This window comes from Mobula birostris, chromosome 32, assembly GCF_030028105.1.
Source record: "Mobula birostris isolate sMobBir1 chromosome 32, sMobBir1.hap1, whole genome shotgun sequence".
Classification (NCBI taxonomy): domain Eukaryota; kingdom Metazoa; phylum Chordata; class Chondrichthyes; order Myliobatiformes; family Myliobatidae; genus Mobula; species Mobula birostris.
This window is the reverse complement of record NC_092401.1, coordinates 19,028,064-19,047,241: the sequence shown is the minus strand read 5'-3', so window position 1 is coordinate 19,047,241 and position 19,178 is coordinate 19,028,064. Positions and strand designations below refer to the sequence as shown.

At 44.8% G+C, this 19,178-nt stretch overlaps 1 protein-coding gene and 1 long non-coding RNA gene across 2 annotated transcripts; one reads left to right on the top strand and one right to left on the bottom strand.

Annotated features, from left to right (window-relative positions):
- The first annotated feature begins 3,607 nt into the window (after window positions 1-3,607).
- On the top strand, window positions 3,608-8,094 carry LOC140191193 (uncharacterized). Its single transcript, XR_011883782.1, has 3 exons — window positions 3,608-3,684; window positions 4,459-4,666; window positions 5,007-8,094. It is a non-coding gene; the product is annotated as an uncharacterized lncRNA (long non-coding RNA).
- A 6,711-nt stretch (window positions 8,095-14,805) lies between these two features.
- junba (JunB proto-oncogene, AP-1 transcription factor subunit a) lies at window positions 14,806-16,527 on the bottom strand. The gene has a single exon (XM_072248218.1). It carries the CDS (start codon window positions 16,138-16,140, stop codon window positions 15,199-15,201), a length of 942 nt encoding a protein of 313 aa, XP_072104319.1. The 5' UTR covers window positions 16,141-16,527; the 3' UTR covers window positions 14,806-15,198.
- Between the last annotated feature and the right edge of the window lie 2,651 nt (window positions 16,528-19,178).

Sequence of the window (19,178 nt, the reverse complement as noted above, 5' to 3'; positions counted from 1 at the left end):
CCGATAAAATGCTTGGGGAAGTGGTTTAATGTGTCGCTGACAGATGGGACCAATGTCACCAATGCTGTGAAATGGACTTCCCGGTAAATTCAAGACTTGGCTGTACCAATACGGCCTTCTGCCTAGGCTTCTCTGGCTCTTCACACTTTATGAGTTCCCCATGACTGCCGTAGAGGGCATTGAGAGGAAAACCAACAAGTACCTGTGGAGATTGTTGGGAGTTCCCCCAAGCTTCTCTTCAGTGGGCTTCTACATTCGTTCTGGGCAGTTGCAGCTTCCCCTGTCATCTGTTGTGGAGGAATTCAAGGTAGAAAAATGCAGAGCCTTATTAAGCTTGAGAGACTCCAATGAGGTCTTGGTAAAGCAAGCAGGCATTACAACCAGATCTGGGTGCAAGTGGGCAGCCAACGCAGCTGTGGAGGAGGCAGTGTGTTCGCTGAAGCTGCGAGATATCATCGGCAATCCCTGCGTCGGGCAGCAAGGCCTCGGCTCAATTCACTTCCAGCAGTGGGGAAACGCAAGCATAAGGAACAGGCGAGACATGGTACAGGCAGAAGTACGGATCCGTGAGGAAGAGAAGCGATGTCAAGGGCAGTGGAACAAGGGTCCCAGGGCGCCTGGACAAAACAGGATCTGCTTAAGTGCAAGATCTCATGGGCAGAGTTATGGAGACTGGAGCCCTTCCGTATTTCCTTCCTCTTGCGATCCGTGTATGACACCCTTCCTTCGCCATTACACCTGTACACATGGGGGATGAGAGAGAACCCGAACTGTAAGCTTTGTGGTCAAAGGGGACACTGGCTCATATACTGTCTGGGTGTAAAGCAGCTCTAACTCAAGGACAATATAGGTGGCGCCATGATAAGGTGCTTCTGGCTCTTGCTGACACACTAGAGCGGGAGAGATGCAAGAAGAGGACGGCTGGCACAGATTTGAGGAGGGCCATCACCTTCATCAAAGAGGGAGCCAGGCCTTTCGTAACCAAACAATCAAAGCCCAGTCTGCTGCTAATGGCCAGGTCCTGGGAGATGAGGGTCGATGTGGGAAGGAGGCTGCAGTTCCTGGATGTGGTACACACAACCCTACGCCCGGACTTTGTACTGTGGTCAACTGAAGAGAGGAAGATAATTCTGGTTGAGCTGACTGTGCCGTGGGAGGAGGGATGGGAAGAGGCCCACGAGAGAAAGGCCTTGAAGTACCAGCCCTTAGTGCAGGAGTGTAAAGACACGGGATGGCAGGCATGGTTGTTCCCTGTGGAGATTGACTGCAGAGGTTTCCCAACCAAATCAGCATGGCAGTTGTTGTCAGCTCTGGGTCTGGACGAAAGGAGCGAAAAACAAGCAGCTCATAGGATGGGGGAAGAGGCAGAACGAGCTTCTTGTTGGATTTGGAGTAGGCGAGAGGAGGGAAGCTGGAAGCCAGGAGCAGATGGGCAGTGATTTGGCCACCACTGCCGGCCCACCAACTGGAGAGTGTCGTGGTTAAGGGTCGAAACACTCGGTGAAGGTTGGGAACCACCTGATGACATCTGCTCCCGGCTGAAGGCTACGGTTACCTTATAACGTAACTGGAGAATGCACCCTAACAGGTGTATGTAACAAGTTCATCTGCTATCTCCTTGTCCCCCGTTATTTCTCCAGCCTCATTTTCTAGCAATCCTATATTCACTCTCATTTCTCTTTCATTTTTTATATACTTGAAAAAGCTTTTCCTATCCACTTAAATATTGTTTGCTAGCTTGCTTTCATATTTCACCTTTTCCCTCCTAATGATTCTTTTAGTTACTCTCTGTAGGGTTTTAATAGCTTCCCAATTCTCTGCCTTCCCACTAATTTTTGCTTTGTTGTATTCCCTCTCTTTTGCTTTTACTTTAGTTTTGACTTCCCTTGCCAGCCATGGTTGTCCTATTTTGCCTTTTGAGTATTTCTTTGTTTTTGGATTTTATCTATCTTGTACCTTCCTCATTGTTGCCAGAATCTCATGCCACTGTTGCTCAGCTGACATCCCTGCCAGCATCTCCTTCCAATTTACTTTGGCCAGCTCCTCTCTCATACCACTGTAATTTCCTTTGCTCCACTGAAATATTGCTATGTCAGACTTTACTTTCTCCCTATCAAATTTCAAGCTGAACTGAATCACATTGTGATTACTAAGGGTTCTTTTACTTCCATTTCATTAAACATCACCTAATCCAGTATAGCTGATCCCCTAGTAGGCTCAACAACAAACTGCTCTAAAAATCCATCTCATAGGCATTCAACAAATTCACTCTCTTGAGATTCATTACCAACCTGATTTGCCCAATGGACCTGCATGTTGAAATCTCCCATGACGATCATAACATTCCCCTTTTGACACGTCTTTTCTATTTTCTGGTCCTCATCCCATCTACTGTTGGGAGGCCTGTCTATGACTGCCATCAGGGTCCTTTTACCTTTGCAGTTTCTTAACTCAGCCCACAAGGTTTCAATATCTTCCAATCCTATGTCACATCTTTCTACTTTTATGATGCCATTCTTTGCCAGCAGAGCCACACTAGCCCCTCTGTCTACCTTCCTAACCCTCCGATGGGTGTTACGAGGAGCCTCACCAACTTAGAGGAGGCTGCATGGGAAGCATGGACACGATAGATGATGCCAGCAGATTCGCAGGTGAGGTATTGCCTCACCTGGAAGGGACCCTGAACAGAGGTGATGGAGGAGGTATATGGGCAGGTGTAGCACTTGGGCTCCTCTCAGGGATAAGTGCCCTGAGGAAGATTTGTGGGGAGGGACAAATGGTCATGGGAATTGCAGAGGGAGTGATCCCCGTGGAAAACAGGGGGGGGGGTGGGGAGGTAAAGATATGCTTAGTGGTAGCGTGCCTTGGGAGATGGTGGAAGTTGCGGAGGATAATTTGTTGGATTCGCAGGCTGATGGGATGGCGGGCAAGGCCAAGATGAACTCTAATACTGTTAAGGAAGCGGGAAGATGGGGTGAGCATGGATGTCCGGAAGTGGAGGAGATGTGGGTGAGGACAGCATCAATAGTGGAGGGAGGGAAACCCGTTCTTTAAAGAAGGAGGACATCTCTGATATCCTATAAAAATATCCTGGCCAATTCCTGGAAACAGATGCAGCAGAGGCAAAGAAACAGAGAAAAGGGAATAGCATTTTTACAGGAGATGGGGTGAAAAGAGGCATAGTTATATATTTAATAATACATATTTTATATTTAATTATATTTTATATTTAATAAATTCAAAATCCATGTGAAGTGCACAGCACTGATAAACGGGAAGTAAACAGTAAATAGCTTAACTGTCCTAATGGGGAGACCTCGATGGTGGCAGGGTATTCTTTAGTCGTACATCAGTAGCTTTCAATGAAAGGTCTCTACAATTTCTTCCCCCCAAAAATTCAGAGGATGCACTTGTCCAGGCATATCACCAGGGTGTATAAAATCCTCTTTCAGTTCATAGAATTGGTGACAATTTTGTCGATGATGTTGCGTTTGCTGAAGAAATGTTTAGACTTTTGCATGTGTTTACAAGCACAAATCAAAGTCAGATCATTACTTGTGATTGCGACATTTGCCTCTGACATCATCATAACAGAAATTATGTCACCTCTTTGCTACCAGCACAGAGAAATAATCTAGTCACAGTCAAAACCAGCCGTACACATTAAAGTTTCACCCAGAACAGGTAAACTTTCTCTTCTTAGATGCCTAATTGTGTAATTCAGTGTAGTATATCGAAAATAGAAAAAAGTCTTTAGACAGGGGATTCTACAGATGCTGGAAATCCAGAGCAGCACAGACAAAATGCTGGAGAAACTCAGCAGGTCAGGAAGCATTAATGTAGAAGAATGTTATGTGGATGTTTTGGGCTGAGACCCTTCATCAGGAGTGGAAAGGAAGGGGAATTTGTATAAACTAGACCTGGCTTCACTTAATCACTTTCTAGCCTGTATTCCTTCCCCTCCCCCACTCTCTTATCCTAGCTTTTCCCTTTCTAGTCCTGATGATGTGTCTCACCAGAAACGTTGACTGGTTATTGCTCTCCATAGATGCTGCCCGACCTGTTGAGTTCTTCCGGCATTTTTGTGTGTTACTCAGGATTTCCAGCATCTACAGAATCTCGTGTTTGTGAGTAGCTGTATCCATGAAGTTCAATACTCCCATTCTATATTTTAAACGAGGGATTTTATTACCACACTAGAAGCTCACCAAGTTGGTAGAACTGGGGCATGTTAAGAATACAAAGAAAAAAGCAGTAACCAACATGTATTTCTCTGTATTTGCCTGTAAAGCGTTAACAGTCCTGCTGGGAAGAAGGATATTTTTGCAGACAGACCTTTCAACGAAAAGTTATTTTCGTCCCTATTTCGTATTTTCTTTAAAGCGTCGCTTTATAAAAATAGATCTATTTGCAAATTAGTTTTTTTTTTCTTCCTTCGCTACGCGCTTTGAATGCCAGTTTGGAAACTCCAGCTGCTCTGGATCAACACGTAGGCGGGGGTTCCCGGAAAGCCAGCCGCTCTGACGTCACAGCAGTTCCGCTGTGCCCATATATGGACGAAGTTTCCGCACGACGAAGCGGAAAGCCCCGGTCACCCGCTTGGCGTCAGTGCTGGCATACCCTGCAATAACAGATGCAACTTCATAATGTTTTACACAACTTAAAGGTAGGGCAGGAAACGAATGTCAGCCAGTCTTTATACCGTCATCAAATTTTGCCCTATCTGACCAGAAGCATATATGTCAGCCTTAATTTCCAACTGTAAGGAAATACAAGATGTGAAATAAACAATTAAAATTCATATGAATATCAATTAAGCTAAAATTTAACATGTTATTGTCAAGCTCAATCGGAAATATTCAAATAGATTTAATTTAGTCTCTTAAGTTCTAAACGAAGGCACAGTAAAAAGCCAATCTTTTCATAAACATAAGAGATTCTGAAGATGCTGGAAAGCCAGAGTAACACCAGGATCCTGATGAAGCGTCTCTCATTCTTCTCCGTAGAGTCCGCCTGACCCGCTGAGTTCCTCCAGCATTTTGTGTGTGCTAATCTTATCGTGGAATTTGCGAAGGAAGACCTGGAAGGAGACGGCAGTGCTGCCAGTGTTGGCAGCCATTAGCCTGTGCCAAGAGAATTCCGTCAGTATTACTGGGAATATATGGATGCATTGCTCTTCGGTTTGAGCAGAATGGTTGACATATTAAAGGGCCTCTGTTATTTCCAGTTACAATTTCTCATAACTATCTTTTGTTTTTAACTTGTTTCATTACTGAACCCAGTTTGTATCATGATATTGTAGCTTTTATCATTTAATCTTTCTTGTTTTTTTTAGCACATCAGAACCTTTCCCTTTTTCCCAGTTTCGCCCTTTGTATACGTACATGTCGCCATCTCGTCGAGTCAAAGCGTTGTACAGCACAGAAACAGACCATTTGGCCCGACTGACCCATGCTGACAATACCCCATCAAAGTTTGTCCCATTTGACAGCATTTGCCCCTTAATCTACTAAACTGTTTCAATCCATGTACTTGTCCAACTGTCTTTTAAAAATTATTATTGCACCTGCCTCTACAGGTATCTCTGGCAGCTCATTCCAGTACATACCTCTCTTGTGTAAAAATATGCCCCTCAAGTTCCTATTAAATCATTTCCCCCTTACCTTAAACCTGTGCCATCTAGGTTTTTTTTGCTGTTCTAATCACTTCAGATATACATCCTTGTTCTTTGCAGTGCTTCTTGACAACACAAAATATTTTCAGCCATTTGATCCTTCTAATCCAGTTTCTACGGATGCAATGTTTTGTCTTTGTATGTCCTACACGGCACTGCAGTGGGCAAATTACCCAGAGCCGGAGTATCATTGGCAACTTGAAACTCATTTTCTCTATAAGTATTATCTGTCCCTACTGTATTACCAGCCATTCTAGTTTATGCACATTAGAAAGTTATCATACTCTGCTTTTCTGAACTTAATTGTCCTTCTTCAAGGAGCGATGCCATGAGAAACCAGCATCCATCATTAAGGACTGCCATCCAGGCCATGCTCTCTTCTCTATGCTACCATCGGGAGCCTTAGGTCCTATGTCACCAGGTTCAAGAATAGTTATTCCCCTTCAACCATCACGCTCTTGAACTGGTGTGGATAAATTCATTCACCTCAACACTGAACTGACTTCACAACCTAAGGTCTAATTTCAAGGGCTCTACAACTCATGTTCTCAGTATTACTTATTCATGATTAATGTTATTATTGTTACTGTTTGTCTTTTTTGCACATTGGTTGTTTGTCAGTTTTTATTTGTGTGTAGCTCGTCATTGATCCTATTGTATTTCTTTGTTCTCTGTGAATGCTGCTAGAAAATGGATCGCAGGGTAGAATATGGCGACATATATATATCTTGATGATAATTTTACTCTGAACTTTGAACTTTTGTTGCAAACTGCTTTGGGATATCCTGAGGTAGTGCAGTAGGGAAATCCGTCTTTCTTTTTGTCATATGCCTCGCAGGTAGATAGGGTAGTTAAGAAAGCTTATGGGGTGTTAGCTTTCATAAGTCGAGGGATAGAGTTTAAGAGTCGCGAGGTAATGATGCAGCTCTATAAAACTCTGGTTAGGCCACACTTGGAGTACTGTGTCCAGTTCTGGTCACCTCACTATAGGAAGGATGTGGAAGCATTGGAAAGGGTACAAAGGAGATTTACCAGGATGCTGCCTGGTTTAGAGAGTATGCATTATGATCAGAGATTAAGGGAGCTAGGGCTTTACTCTTTGGAGAGAAGGAGGATGAGAGGAGACATGATAGAGGCTTACAAGATAATAAGAGGAATAGATAGAGTGGATAGCCAGCGCCTCTTCCCCAGGGCACCACTGCTCAATACAAGAGGACATGGCTTTAAGGTAAGGGGTGGGAAGTTCATGGGGGATAATAGAGGAAGGTTTTTTTTACCCAGAGAGTGGTTGGTGCGTGGAATGCACTGCCTGAGTCAGTGGTGGAGGCAGATACACTAGTGAAATTTAAGAGACTGCTAGACAGCTATATGGAGGAATTTAAGGTGGAGGGTTATATGGGAGGTAGGGTTTAAGGGTCGGCACAACATTGTGGGCCGAAGGGCCTGTACTGTGCTGTACTATTCTATGTTCTATATACTAGACGATAAAAGAATGGCCATCTAATATATTTCATCTAGTGTCTCTGAGAGGCTTAGCTGAATTGGAAATAAAAGGAAGAGCGGACTAATGAACCTGCTATCCCGCTGCACCATTCAATAGCACTGCAGCTGATTCTCTACCCCAATACTACATTCTGACTCCCTCCTCTTTAGTTTGGCCAGTTGCCACACAGGGCTGGCTGTACAGGGGTAACCAGACAAGAAGGTGCCACTGCTGCTGAAACCCATGCAGACCGAAGGCCATTCATTGCAGTGTGGCGTAAACCTTGTTTTTTCCCCCATGTTTTAAAAAGGTTTATAAGTTTAAGGTACAATATATTTTCCACTTTGGATGCTTGGTGTATAGTCAGGGCTAAGAGATTTGGACAGTTACGGGTTCAGTTACATGGTGATGATGAGAGAGGTGGACTAGACACAGAAACAGCCAAGAGATTGTAGAGAGATCAAAGGACCGAATGGTCAATTTCTCCCTCTGTGGCCCATCACCTATCTCTGTTTTATTATGTCGGATCCAAAGGGAACAGGTGGATTTCCATGCTTTAACCTGGTCAAATGTTATACTGCCTACACTCTTGACTTATGGAAGAAGTTTTTAGCTTGTGAATAAATCCAAATATCTCAGTTTCTTACATCTTTTTTAGTCTTTGTAACATTCTATAAATGTAATGATGCATTTTAAAGTGTCATGAGCAAAAGTGACGATAATTATGAATTCATAGAGTCATGGAGAATGGAGACAAGCCATTTAGGCCTACTCATCCATGCTGAACAAAATGCCCAAGTTTCTATTTGCCAGTGCTTGGCCCATATCCCTCTAACCCTTTCCTACCCATGTGCCTGTACAACTATCTTGTAAAATCTGTTACTGTACTCTCCACAATCACTTTCCCTGGCAACGTGTTCAATATACACAACACGCACAAGAAATTGCGCCTCTGGTTTCTATTGAACCGTTCACTTCTCACCTTAATCTATGCTCCACCCACGTCACTTCTTAAAAAAAAACTCAGGATATTTAATTGCTAATAAAAATACCTTTCAGTTTTAAATAGATTCTCTTGAAAAGGAATAAAAAACTGAGAAAGACCTGCGTAGATGTGACACCTTTCACAGTATCCTTAGGCACTCTACTTCCAATGAAGTATGTTTGAATTCACATTTGTAATATAGGAGATGCTGTAGCCAACTCCTACAAACAGCAACATGAGGCTGACCTGCTAATCAGATTAGAAACACAGAAACATAGAAAACCTACAGCACAATACAGGCCCTTCGGCCCACAAAGCTGTGCCGAACATGTCCTTACCCTAGAACTACCTAAGCTTTACCCATAGCCCGCTATTTTCCTAAGCTCCATGTACCTATCCAGGAATGTCTTAAAAGACCCTATGGTTTCTGCCTCCACTGCCGCCGCCAGCAGAGCATTCCACGCACTCACCACTCTCTGCGTAAAAAACTTACCCCTGGCATCTCCTCTGTACCTACTTCCAAGCACCTTAAAGCTGTGCCCTCTCATGATAGCCATTTCAGCCCTGGGAAAAAGCCTCTGACTATCCACACGATCAATGCCTCTCATTACCTTGTACACATCTATCAGGTCACCTCTCATCCTCTGTCACTCCAAGGAGAAAAGGCCGAGTTCACTCAGTCTATTCTCATAAGGCATGCTCCCCAACCCAGGCAACATCCTTGTAAATCTCCTCTGCACTCTTTCTATGGCTTCCACATCCTTCCTGTAGAGGCGACCAGAATTGAGCACAATATTCCAAGTGAGGTCTGACCGGGGTCCTATATAGCTGCAACAATACTTCTCGGCTCTTAAACCCAATCCCACAGTTGATGAAGGCCAATGCACCATATGCCTTCTTAACCTCAGGGTCAACCTGCACAGCAACTTTGAGTGTCTTATGGACCCCAAGATCCCTCTGATCCTCCACACTGCCAAGAGTCTTACCATTAATGCTATATTCTGCTATCATATTTGACCTAGCAAAATGAACCAGATTGATTGGCCAATATGGATAACTTTAGTCACCTCGACGCTGAACTGATTCCACAACCTATGGACTCACCTTCAGAGACTCTACAACTCACGTTCACAATGTTATTTATTTGCTTCTTGTATTTGCACAGTTGGTCTTTGCATATTGGTTGTTTGTCAGTCTTTGTGTGTAGTTTTTCATTGATTCTATTGTAATCCTTTGGTTCCTTAAGGCTGTTAAAGTCAGGGGTGAGGATAAGCTCCCACTGCCTATTAAATGCTCCCAATGGCATGCACCTCAAATAGACTCTGACAACCAAGTCCAGCTCCTGGCCTTCAAATGTGGCTTAGCTACTGAGCCTGGAAAAACTATTTCTACTGACAGGAGAAGGGGCAAACATGGGAGTTTAAAACCAATTGCTTCAGGCAGATTGGGCTCATCAGCCATGGCTGGCAGCTCATCTAGGAGAAGGAAAACGCTGATCTCAAACCTCCACTGCCTGGCAGCTATACCCACTCGGGAGTAAAATCTGCTGGAAAAAAACCTGGATCTAGAGTCCCTAAGACAGACCTACATTGAATTCAACACTGACTGGCAACTCCTGCGATGCTTCTGGTATGAAACTGGATCGGTCCCTGCTGTTCCTTTGGGCTCATCAGATGTGTGGAGAGGGGGAGCTTGCTACATGGGCAACAGATTGCTCTCCATATCGTACTGCCCAAGCTTGCGTATCTAGCCAGCTGGGACACAATATCCATGGTCAACTCTGACACGCGCTGGCCCTCCATTGTATTCCTTTGTCCTACTGTGAATGCTCATAAGAAAACAAATCTCAGGGACATACAGTATATGGTGATAGATACAAAGTTCGATAATAAATTACTTTGAACTTTGAAATCTGGATACTGTAAAGAACGTTTCTGTTTTTCTTCAAAGTAATGACAAGTGATATATTTTTCTGTTCTTGAGGGAGATGAAGCAGGGCCTTGGTTTAACCAAGAGGTATTCAGAAGGTATAGCAGCTTTATCATAATCAACCTGTTACATATTTCACAATGCTCCATCCGCACCACTCAGCAAAATCAATATATTCCTTTATGAAGTTCCTGGAATGTGACTGAATCCATAAATTTATGTTTCACAATTGAACTTTTGAAGGTCCTCTCAAGATCAATAAGCCATACATACGCATTCTTTTTATAAATATATAATTTATTTGTGTGTGTGTGTGTTTATAGGTGCCCTTGTGTATGAATGGTTGCATGGTCTGTGTTTGTGTACGGTTGTGTCATTAACATATACAAAATGCTGGAGGAACTCAGCAGGTCAGGCAGCATCTATAGAGGGAAATAAACAGTCAAGGTTTTGGGCTGAGATGCTTCATCAGGTCTGAGCTGATGAGTTCCACCTGCAATTTGTTTTTGCTGTTCAGGTCTTCTTGACCTGCAGATCGCTTATGCCTCTGGTTGTGTGTGTGTGTGTGTGAGAGAGAGAGAGAGAGAGAGAGAGAGAGGAGAGGGTATGAATGAGTGAGTGTGCTTAAGCATTTTCCTTCCTCTCTTCCAAAGCAGTGTTTCAACCCGGGGTCCAATTCCAAAGGTACCTACAATATGGAAACCTTAGCAATAAGGATTCACCAGTCAGTTGGGGATCTACCCATGGCAGCTATACCTATCATGTGCTCCACTAGTATCTGAGATATTCTCTTAATGATAGAACTCCATAAGATCATAAGTTAGAGGACCAGAATTAGGCCATTTAGCCTACTGAGCCTGTTCCGCCATTCAATCACATCTGATAGCCTTCATTCTTGATTTTGAGATGGAAGATTTTGGATTCAGGATAATTCTCATAGAATTTGGTCAATGCTTTTCTTTCATTGCTAAGAAAAGCATTACCTATTTTCTTATTTTCTGTGACCTTGCTATTTGAAAATTGGCTTCTTACTTTATAATGGTGACTATACCTAAGGATTCTTGGAATGTAGGAATCTGGCTCTGGTTCATGAAATATCCCATGCCAAAGCTTTTTATTCCTCCTTTCCCAGAAGGAATCACCTGACATCCAAACTAGGAACCCCGGCTGAAAATTTCCCCTGCTGAGCCCAGTGAAGCAAAAGTTGAGAGACCTATATTTAACAGTTTTCTGTAGGTGAAATAAATTGTGGTCTGGCGTTTATTGAGTTGAAGGGGGAATGGTGTCCGATGCCGACACCTGTGGGATGGCAAGGCAGCAGAGTTCTGAGACAGCTAGTGAAAGCCAGTAGACAAACAGAGCACGATTCAGAGCACTTTGACTGAGCCTCTGTTTCTACGTGTAGATCTCTGCCTCCAAAGCTGGTGGCGACACTATAAATGATTTTCAACACCGCATTAGGTTTATTTTATAGGAAACTTTAGATAATCAAAAAAGAAACCATTAAAGCACATTTCTAAAACCTGACAGTCTTTCAATTTACAATTTCCAATGCCATGAATGCATCTGTAGTGTTTTATTGTGAAGATTAACCAAGCATCTAACACCCTCTGATAGAAGGTCACGTCGACTGCTTATTCCTCTCTATACGTGCTGCCTGACCTGTTGAGTTCCTCCAACAATTTATATGTGTTGTTCTGGATCTCCAGCTTCTGCAGAAGTTCTTTTTTTCCTTTATTGTTCTCTGATTGAAGTAATTAGGTGATGAACTAGACTGTATTTATGTATTTATTGAGATGCTGTGTGGAATAGGCCCTTCAAGCTTTGCTGCCAGCAATCCCCTGATTTAATCCTAGTCGAATCATGGGAAAATTTCAAAGTCCAATGAACTTACCAACTGGTATGTCTTTGGACTGTGGGAGAAAACTGGAGCACCTGGAGGAAACCCACATGGTCACGGGGAGAATGTACAAACTCCTTATGGACAGAGGTGGGAATGGTGGAATTCGAGCCTCGATCCCAACAAACAGATCCACTGTAGATCCCAGGCTGTGTCATCACCCTTTTTCACTATCATTTAGACTGTAGTGTTGTGTCCCCTCAAAAACATTTCCCGCAAGGATAGACCTAAGTAATAGGAGAGGGCATAAATCTGTTAGGTGTCCTGTGTTGTTCTGCCAAGCTTTGTGTGCAGGCTATGTTGGTGCCAGAATGTATGGTGACATTTGTGGACTGCCCCAAGCGCATCCCTAGATTATGTTGGTTGTTAACACAAATTATGCATTCTGCTGTATGTTTTGATGTCTGTGTGGTAAATAAACCAGAATCTGAAACCTTAAGGTGTACGGAGGAAAGTACAGGGGAATGCAAGAGGTAGCTTTATTCACATAGAGTGGTACGTGTGTGAAACATGCTGCTAGGGGAGGTGGTAGAGCCAGATACATTAAGGGGCATTTAAGAGACTCTTAGATCGGCACATGGATGAAAGAAAAATGGATGGCCATATGGGAGGGCAATGTTAGATTGAGCTTGGAGTAGATTAAGGGATCTGGAGGGCCAAAGAACCTGTACTGTTCTATGTTCCATGTCCCAAATGGGAATCTCTTCAAACCCTGTTGCCTCTGCTCTGGAGCCAAGATCACCCCCTAGATTCATACATGAAGCTACAATTTGCAGATGACATTTGCAGACAGGTATGTTCAGACACTGAGATCAAAATCATTGAAACATAGAGGAGATTGAACCATGAATTCCTGGGTCCTCTACTGTCCAGTCCTTGTGGCACACCACCGCTCTCAGATGTTACCCAGCCAGGGTGGGATCCTGGAAGGTATGGACCATTTTTTATATCATGAGGACCACCGCTCAAAAGCAAACACTGATGACTAAATTCACCAGTGCTTTCAGTACGCCAATAATGTTTTTGGCCATAGAGGAAAAGAGTGTTTGGAAATCAAGATTCCATACCTAACACAAACCACTTAGTCTAAGGATTAGCAGTGATCCCTGCCTTATGAATGCTTCTGAATTGTGGACAGTCTTTAGCAGGTACCTTAAAGCACTGCAAAACCACCATCAATACTGTGTCTGCTGGTTCCTCCACCAATCCTACCTTTGCCCCACTTCATCTCCTGATGAAACCTCCCCCTTTCTGGGTAATGGTTTGCCTCCTATTGGTTAACCTCAGTACCGCAGCCATGGCATTGTTCCTCGTGCAAGCGGAGCCCACAAGTCTGGGAAGGGTATTTAAAGGCGAGGGGGCGAAATAGGCATCAGAATCGGTGAGCCTGGCATGTTGGTTTACACCCTGCTGGGATTTCCTTAAGGAGAGCCGGAGAGGATTCAGAAGGAAGACATTAACCTGTACTTCTGTTGGGATTAATTAGGAGGTCAGAAATAGAACTTGCGGGCAGGCAGCTCCCTACCAACTCTTACAAAAATCAGAAAATTAAGTCTTTCAGCCTGCATAACATTCCCTGGGATACACAACACAGAAGCAGGCTATTCAGACCAACCTGTTTCTGTTGGGACTTAAGCCTCAATACATTTAACTCTAATCTCATCCCTCCCCCCCCCCCCACCTACTTGTCTACTTTCTCCCAGAATATATTGATATTATTTGCCTCAGCTACTGTGGGAGTGAGTTTCACATTCTCACTGTTCACTGCTTGTGTTTCTTCTGAATTCCCCAAATGAATTTTTTGTTGATCGTGTTAGATGACAGCTTCCAGTTCCGCCCTTTCACACAAGTGGAACTATTCTTCTCATATCCAATGTATCAAAAAGTTTTCTTTTAAGGATCTCTGTCTAATTATTCCTCAGCCTCTCTCCTCAACATTCCAGAGTCAAGGAATTAGCTGCTGAAATTTCCTCAGTTATGGGAAGTTTAACAAACTGAAACTACAAGGTCAGGTTAGAAATGGACTATGATTTGAAGGCATTTATCAAAGGACCAGCATTTGGGAATGATACATTCAGTGGCCATTTTATTAGGTATATCTGTACACCTGCTTGTTAACACAATTATCGAATCAGCCAATCACGTGGCAGCAACTCAATGCATTAAAGCATGCAGACATGGTCAAGAGGTCCTGTTGTTGTTCAGCCCAAACATCCGAATGGGGAAGAAATGTGACCTCAGTGACTTTGACCATGGAGCGATTGTTGGTGTCAGACAGGGAGGTCTGAGTATCTCAGAAACTGCTGATCTCCTGGGATTTTCAGGCACAACAGTCTCGAGTTTAGAGATTGTGAGAAAACCAAAAAAAAAATCATCCCGTGAGCCGCAGTTCTGTGGGCGAAAACGCCCTCTTAATGAGAGAGATCAGGGGCGAATGGCCAGACTGGCTTAAACCGACAGGAAGGCGGGTGTAACTTATATAACCACGCGTTACAACTGTGGTGTGCAGACGAGCACTCTGAACCTTGAAATGGACGGGCCACGGCACCCATTTATCACTTTATGAGGTACAGGTGGTCTCTAGTAAATTGGCCTCTGAATGTATTTCCCAGTGCTCCCTAAAACATCTTCGATCTGGTATGGATGTAATTAGTGGGAGAGAGAATCAGACAGAGCTGACTTCCATCTCGGTAACTTCCCCACCGCTTATCTGTCCACGTTTGTCGCAACAACACTTCGTCAGAGAGATATCTAAAATCAGATGATTATCTCCGCACCCGGGTCACATACTACGAGGGGCGGTGCAGTAAAAGAAACACAGTGCGTAAAAAAAGTTCACAGTACAAACTATTTACTTAAATACAGGTATAACCACAGAAATATCAAATAAAACGCACATTTTTGAACCCAGTCTGTTAAAACTAAAACCAGCGAGGAAAACAAACTCAAACGAGAGGGGGAAATAATTTACAAACGAGCGGTGCTGCGCGCAGCGTTTCGAGATTCACCGGGCACCTTTTCGGTATACAAGTCAGTTGAAAGAGTCCTCATCTCCTGTGCAACTCTGCTCGGCGCCCGGCCAGTTCACTAACCCCTTCTGTCCACTCAGTGTTTATTTCGGACCAGTGCTTCAGTGAGATATCTCCCTCTGCTTCTCGAGGCAGCAAGAAGCCAATGTCATCTTCCGTACATCTTTAATTTTACCTTTCAGCGTCAGTCTCTCTTGCTCAGAAGCCCTGCAGTTTCTGCGTTAATACTATCTGGCATCCACTGCTGATGTGAGTCATAACTTTTTGTTTCAATTGGGAGACCTGGTCCCTCAGGACGGTGGCCGTGGACGCCAGCCCCGCATTGTCCGATTTCAGCGTCTTCACTTTGTCTTCCAGCCGGGCTATCCTTTCAAGTTTCCTCTTGCGGCACTTAGAAGCGGCCACCCGGTTCCTCATGCGCTTCCTCTCCGCCTTGATGCGCTCTTGGTTTTCCATGTCGATGGGAGAGAGCGGCGGGGTCTCTCCTCGGCTCTGCACCTCGGGCACGGTCTGCGGCTCCTCCTTGAGCGTCTGCAGCCTTGGGTGACCCACGGGCACCGGGGCCAGGTTGTAGGCGAGCGGCTGGGGAGGCAGGTAGCTGATGGTGGCGGTGGGGTAACTTGCGCCGGCCGACAAGGCGTTGGAATTGTAGGCGGTGAGGTTCGTGTAGACTGGCGGCACCTCCGAGGGCACCGAGCTCCCGTACGCATTGTTGGCGTTGCAGTTCATGCCCGAGCCGGAGATTGACACGTTGGGCGCGACATGGTTTATTTTGTGCAGCTCTTCCAGCGCCTTCACGAAGCCATCCGCAAAGCCCTCCTGCTCGTCCGTGATGTTCCTCGAACAGAAATACTGTCCGGGGGTGGGCGTGGTGGTGATCACCCCATTACTCGATTGGATGATCAGCCGCTCCAACTCGGGAGAGGCGAGTTTCAAGAGTCCCGAGTCGCCACTGTTCAACATGCCCTCGTCTTGGGTCCTGGGCTGCGGTTTCAATGACCGGGACGGCTCGACCAGGTTGAGGTTAAGATTGGGCTTTAGGTATTTGGACCCGTACTCGTGTAGAGCGCCGTCGGAAGCCCCGTAGCCCGTAAAGAAGGAATCGTCGTGATAGAATGGCTGCTCCATCTTTGTAGACATAGAAAACCCACACAATTCACTTGGCGAGAGTCCTGAGGGGTTTCTTGCACAGCCGAGTGACCGCCCGCTCTCCAGTGAGACTCAAGTGTACAGCCGCCGGAAGGCTGGGCAGCAACTGCAAAGTTCCCTTGGATACGGATGGATGGTTGGGGGTCGCTCCCTCGGCTTGCGAATTGCCTCGGTTCGCTTTCAGATGTGGGATCAGCCCGGAGAGAGTCCACTTTATTTTGCCGATGACAGCAGAAGTCAGCTCTCTTTCTCTCTGCCTGTCTCTCTGTATCTGTTCTTGGATGCGAGTGAACAGTGTCTCTCTCCCTCTCTTTCTCTCTGTATGTCTGTCTGATCTACAGTAACATCCTCCAGTTCAATGTATTCGCTCGCTCTTCCATGACTTCTTAAATAGCCGAGGTGATGTCAGCGTTCCGCCCACTGTGGGTGCGTGCGTGCGTGTGTTCGTGTTTTCTGTTATTTTCCCCCCTGTCCCTCCGTCCCTCTTAACGGTAGAGGCCAGCAGAGAGCTTAGAAACTCGTTAACCCTCTTGTTACTGAAAACAGGTACCTGGTTATTTTCCACTAGCGTAACCGAGACTCCTATATTTTCTTCGCCTAATTTAATTTATATATACACGTGTACATACACATCAAATTACAATATATAATGAATCGATACTATTAAATAAGATATACAATATATAATATATATACTGAATGCATACTATTAAAGATGATTATAGATGTATATGTAATTTATATTGTTTTTATGTATTGGAATGTACTGTTGCCGCAAAACAACGATTTTCAGGACAAATGTCCGTGATATTAAACCTGATTCTGCTTAAGAATACAGATCTACTTAAGGCTTGCATGAAAAAAAGAGGAAGACTAGGATTTCGATAGTGATTTGAAAATTCATTCTCAGGTTGTGGGCAAGGCCATCAACTACAGCTCTTCAGTAAATCCTCATCAATTCAATTCCCCCTTGCTATAATTCTAAGGCCACGCGCAACGCAGACGAGGGAAGTATGAGAGATACCCCGCGCTGAAGCCCAACAGATGATGGATTTGCGACCTCCTAGCCCTGTCACAGAGGCTAGATTTTTACTTCAGACTTATGCAATGAACTGAATTTAAATGGCCTATTCCCCTGCTGGGATTTGACCTCTAGGATTACTAGTCCGGTAATCCTATGTTCCCATCACCGGACCCCAGTTCGTTCCATCCTACAGCCGTCACCGTGCCCGAACTGGCAGCCCAACCGATGAGACGTTCCCAGTCCTTGGTGCAGTATTTTGAAATGCTTGAGGCGATTCTGGTGTGAGCTCCTCAACAGTTCTTCAAAATAGTGTAAAGGGGATATTTGTGCTGGCCGGGAGGTTCCTACACTGCTTAGTAATGACTGGTGTAATACAGGAAACGTGGGAGTAATTCCCACAAATATCGGTCTATAAAGGGTCACAACATTTCAGTGAAGCTAGTTAAAAGATCTTAAATATTGACGGCGTTTTGTTCACCTTGTTCAGTCGTACATCCTAACTGGTGTGATTGTGTAACCGGGATAGAAGTCACATTGCTAGATTAGGTGATCGGGGAACATAAAGAGAACCAGATCTGTGCATGCACGTCTTTGGACGAGGCAGGGGTTAAATAGCGAAGGGCGTCTTATGAGTAGTCCTCCGAGGTTCGTCATCTTATCGTGGTGGAGGTCTGCGACGTCCTGAGATCCCAAGAGCGATGCCGGCTGGAGTTTAGCTCCAGGTAGGGTCACCCATGGCGGTAAGGTCAAGGGGGAGGGCGATCTAACTAACACCTCAACGTTGGAGCCGGCCGAAGATGACACCTCATAATAGCAGTGAAATGACCCGAATTGCCTTGCATTGCACGCCACCGGACCCTGACGCAGATCTGTCAAGGTGGCTGCTCAGGCATCCGCCTCCCCACGTTACACAAAGACAAGCACAGACGTTCGCCACTAAAGGAATAACCTCTTCGGAGAGGCTCATACTCGTCTCCAGTGATGACACCTCTACTACTACTACGAGTTGTCTAATGATACACGAAAGTTACTATATTAACCATTTTAAATATCAGCAGTTGCTTGCAATACTTTGATGAGCTTTGATGGACAAAAATAGACTCGATTTGATTACTTTCAGCGTCAAATAACTATTGAACACTTCTACTCAGTGACCTCTTGATTAGGTACCCCCTGCAGCAAATAAAGTGGCCACTGGGTGAGTGTATGTTCGTGGTCTACTGCCGCAGCAAGGCTCGATGTGCTGTGCGTTCAGAGGCGCTTTTCCACAGACCAGTGTTTTATTTGAGTTGCTGTCGCCTTCCTGTCACATTTCTTCCCCACTCTGATGTTTGGTCTGAACAATTACTGAACCTCTTGACCACGTCGGCAAGCTTTTGTGCATTGAGTTGCTGCCACATGACTAGCTGTAGCGGATTAGAGATTTGCATTAACGAGCAGAAGTACAGGTATTCCAAATAAAGTGGTCACTAGGTGTATGTGCATAGACTCACGCATCTCCAAACTAAGCAATGCTGAAGAGGGCTATCAGACTCTACTTACGTAAAAATCTAATGCCCGAGGCAGCGTACGATTGGCTCCTTGCCAAAATCCGAATTGCCATCCCAGATGCAGGCTATCCTCTGTGTACAACGTTGTAATGCTTGCCGGGACTTCAGAGACAACGTGCGATAAATGGAACAAGTTAAAATCGCATCACAGGATCTTTGATGTCCATCCCAGATTGGGTTTTTGTCTCATCTGCAAGTGACCTGAATGTTAACCCCAATCTCTGGTGCTGTCGGTGTGGAGTTTGCATGTTCTCCCTTTGATCATGCGTGTATGGCCTCGGTGCTTCGGTTTCCTCCGACACTCACACCCCAAAGATATGGGCACCGGTAGAGTAATAGTCCACAGTGAATTGTCGTTAGTGTATTGGTCAAAGGTAGAATCTGTGCGGGGAGGGGGGCGGGGAATAGATGGGAATGCGGGGCGAATAAATTGGGGTTAGTGAAGGATTGGTGGA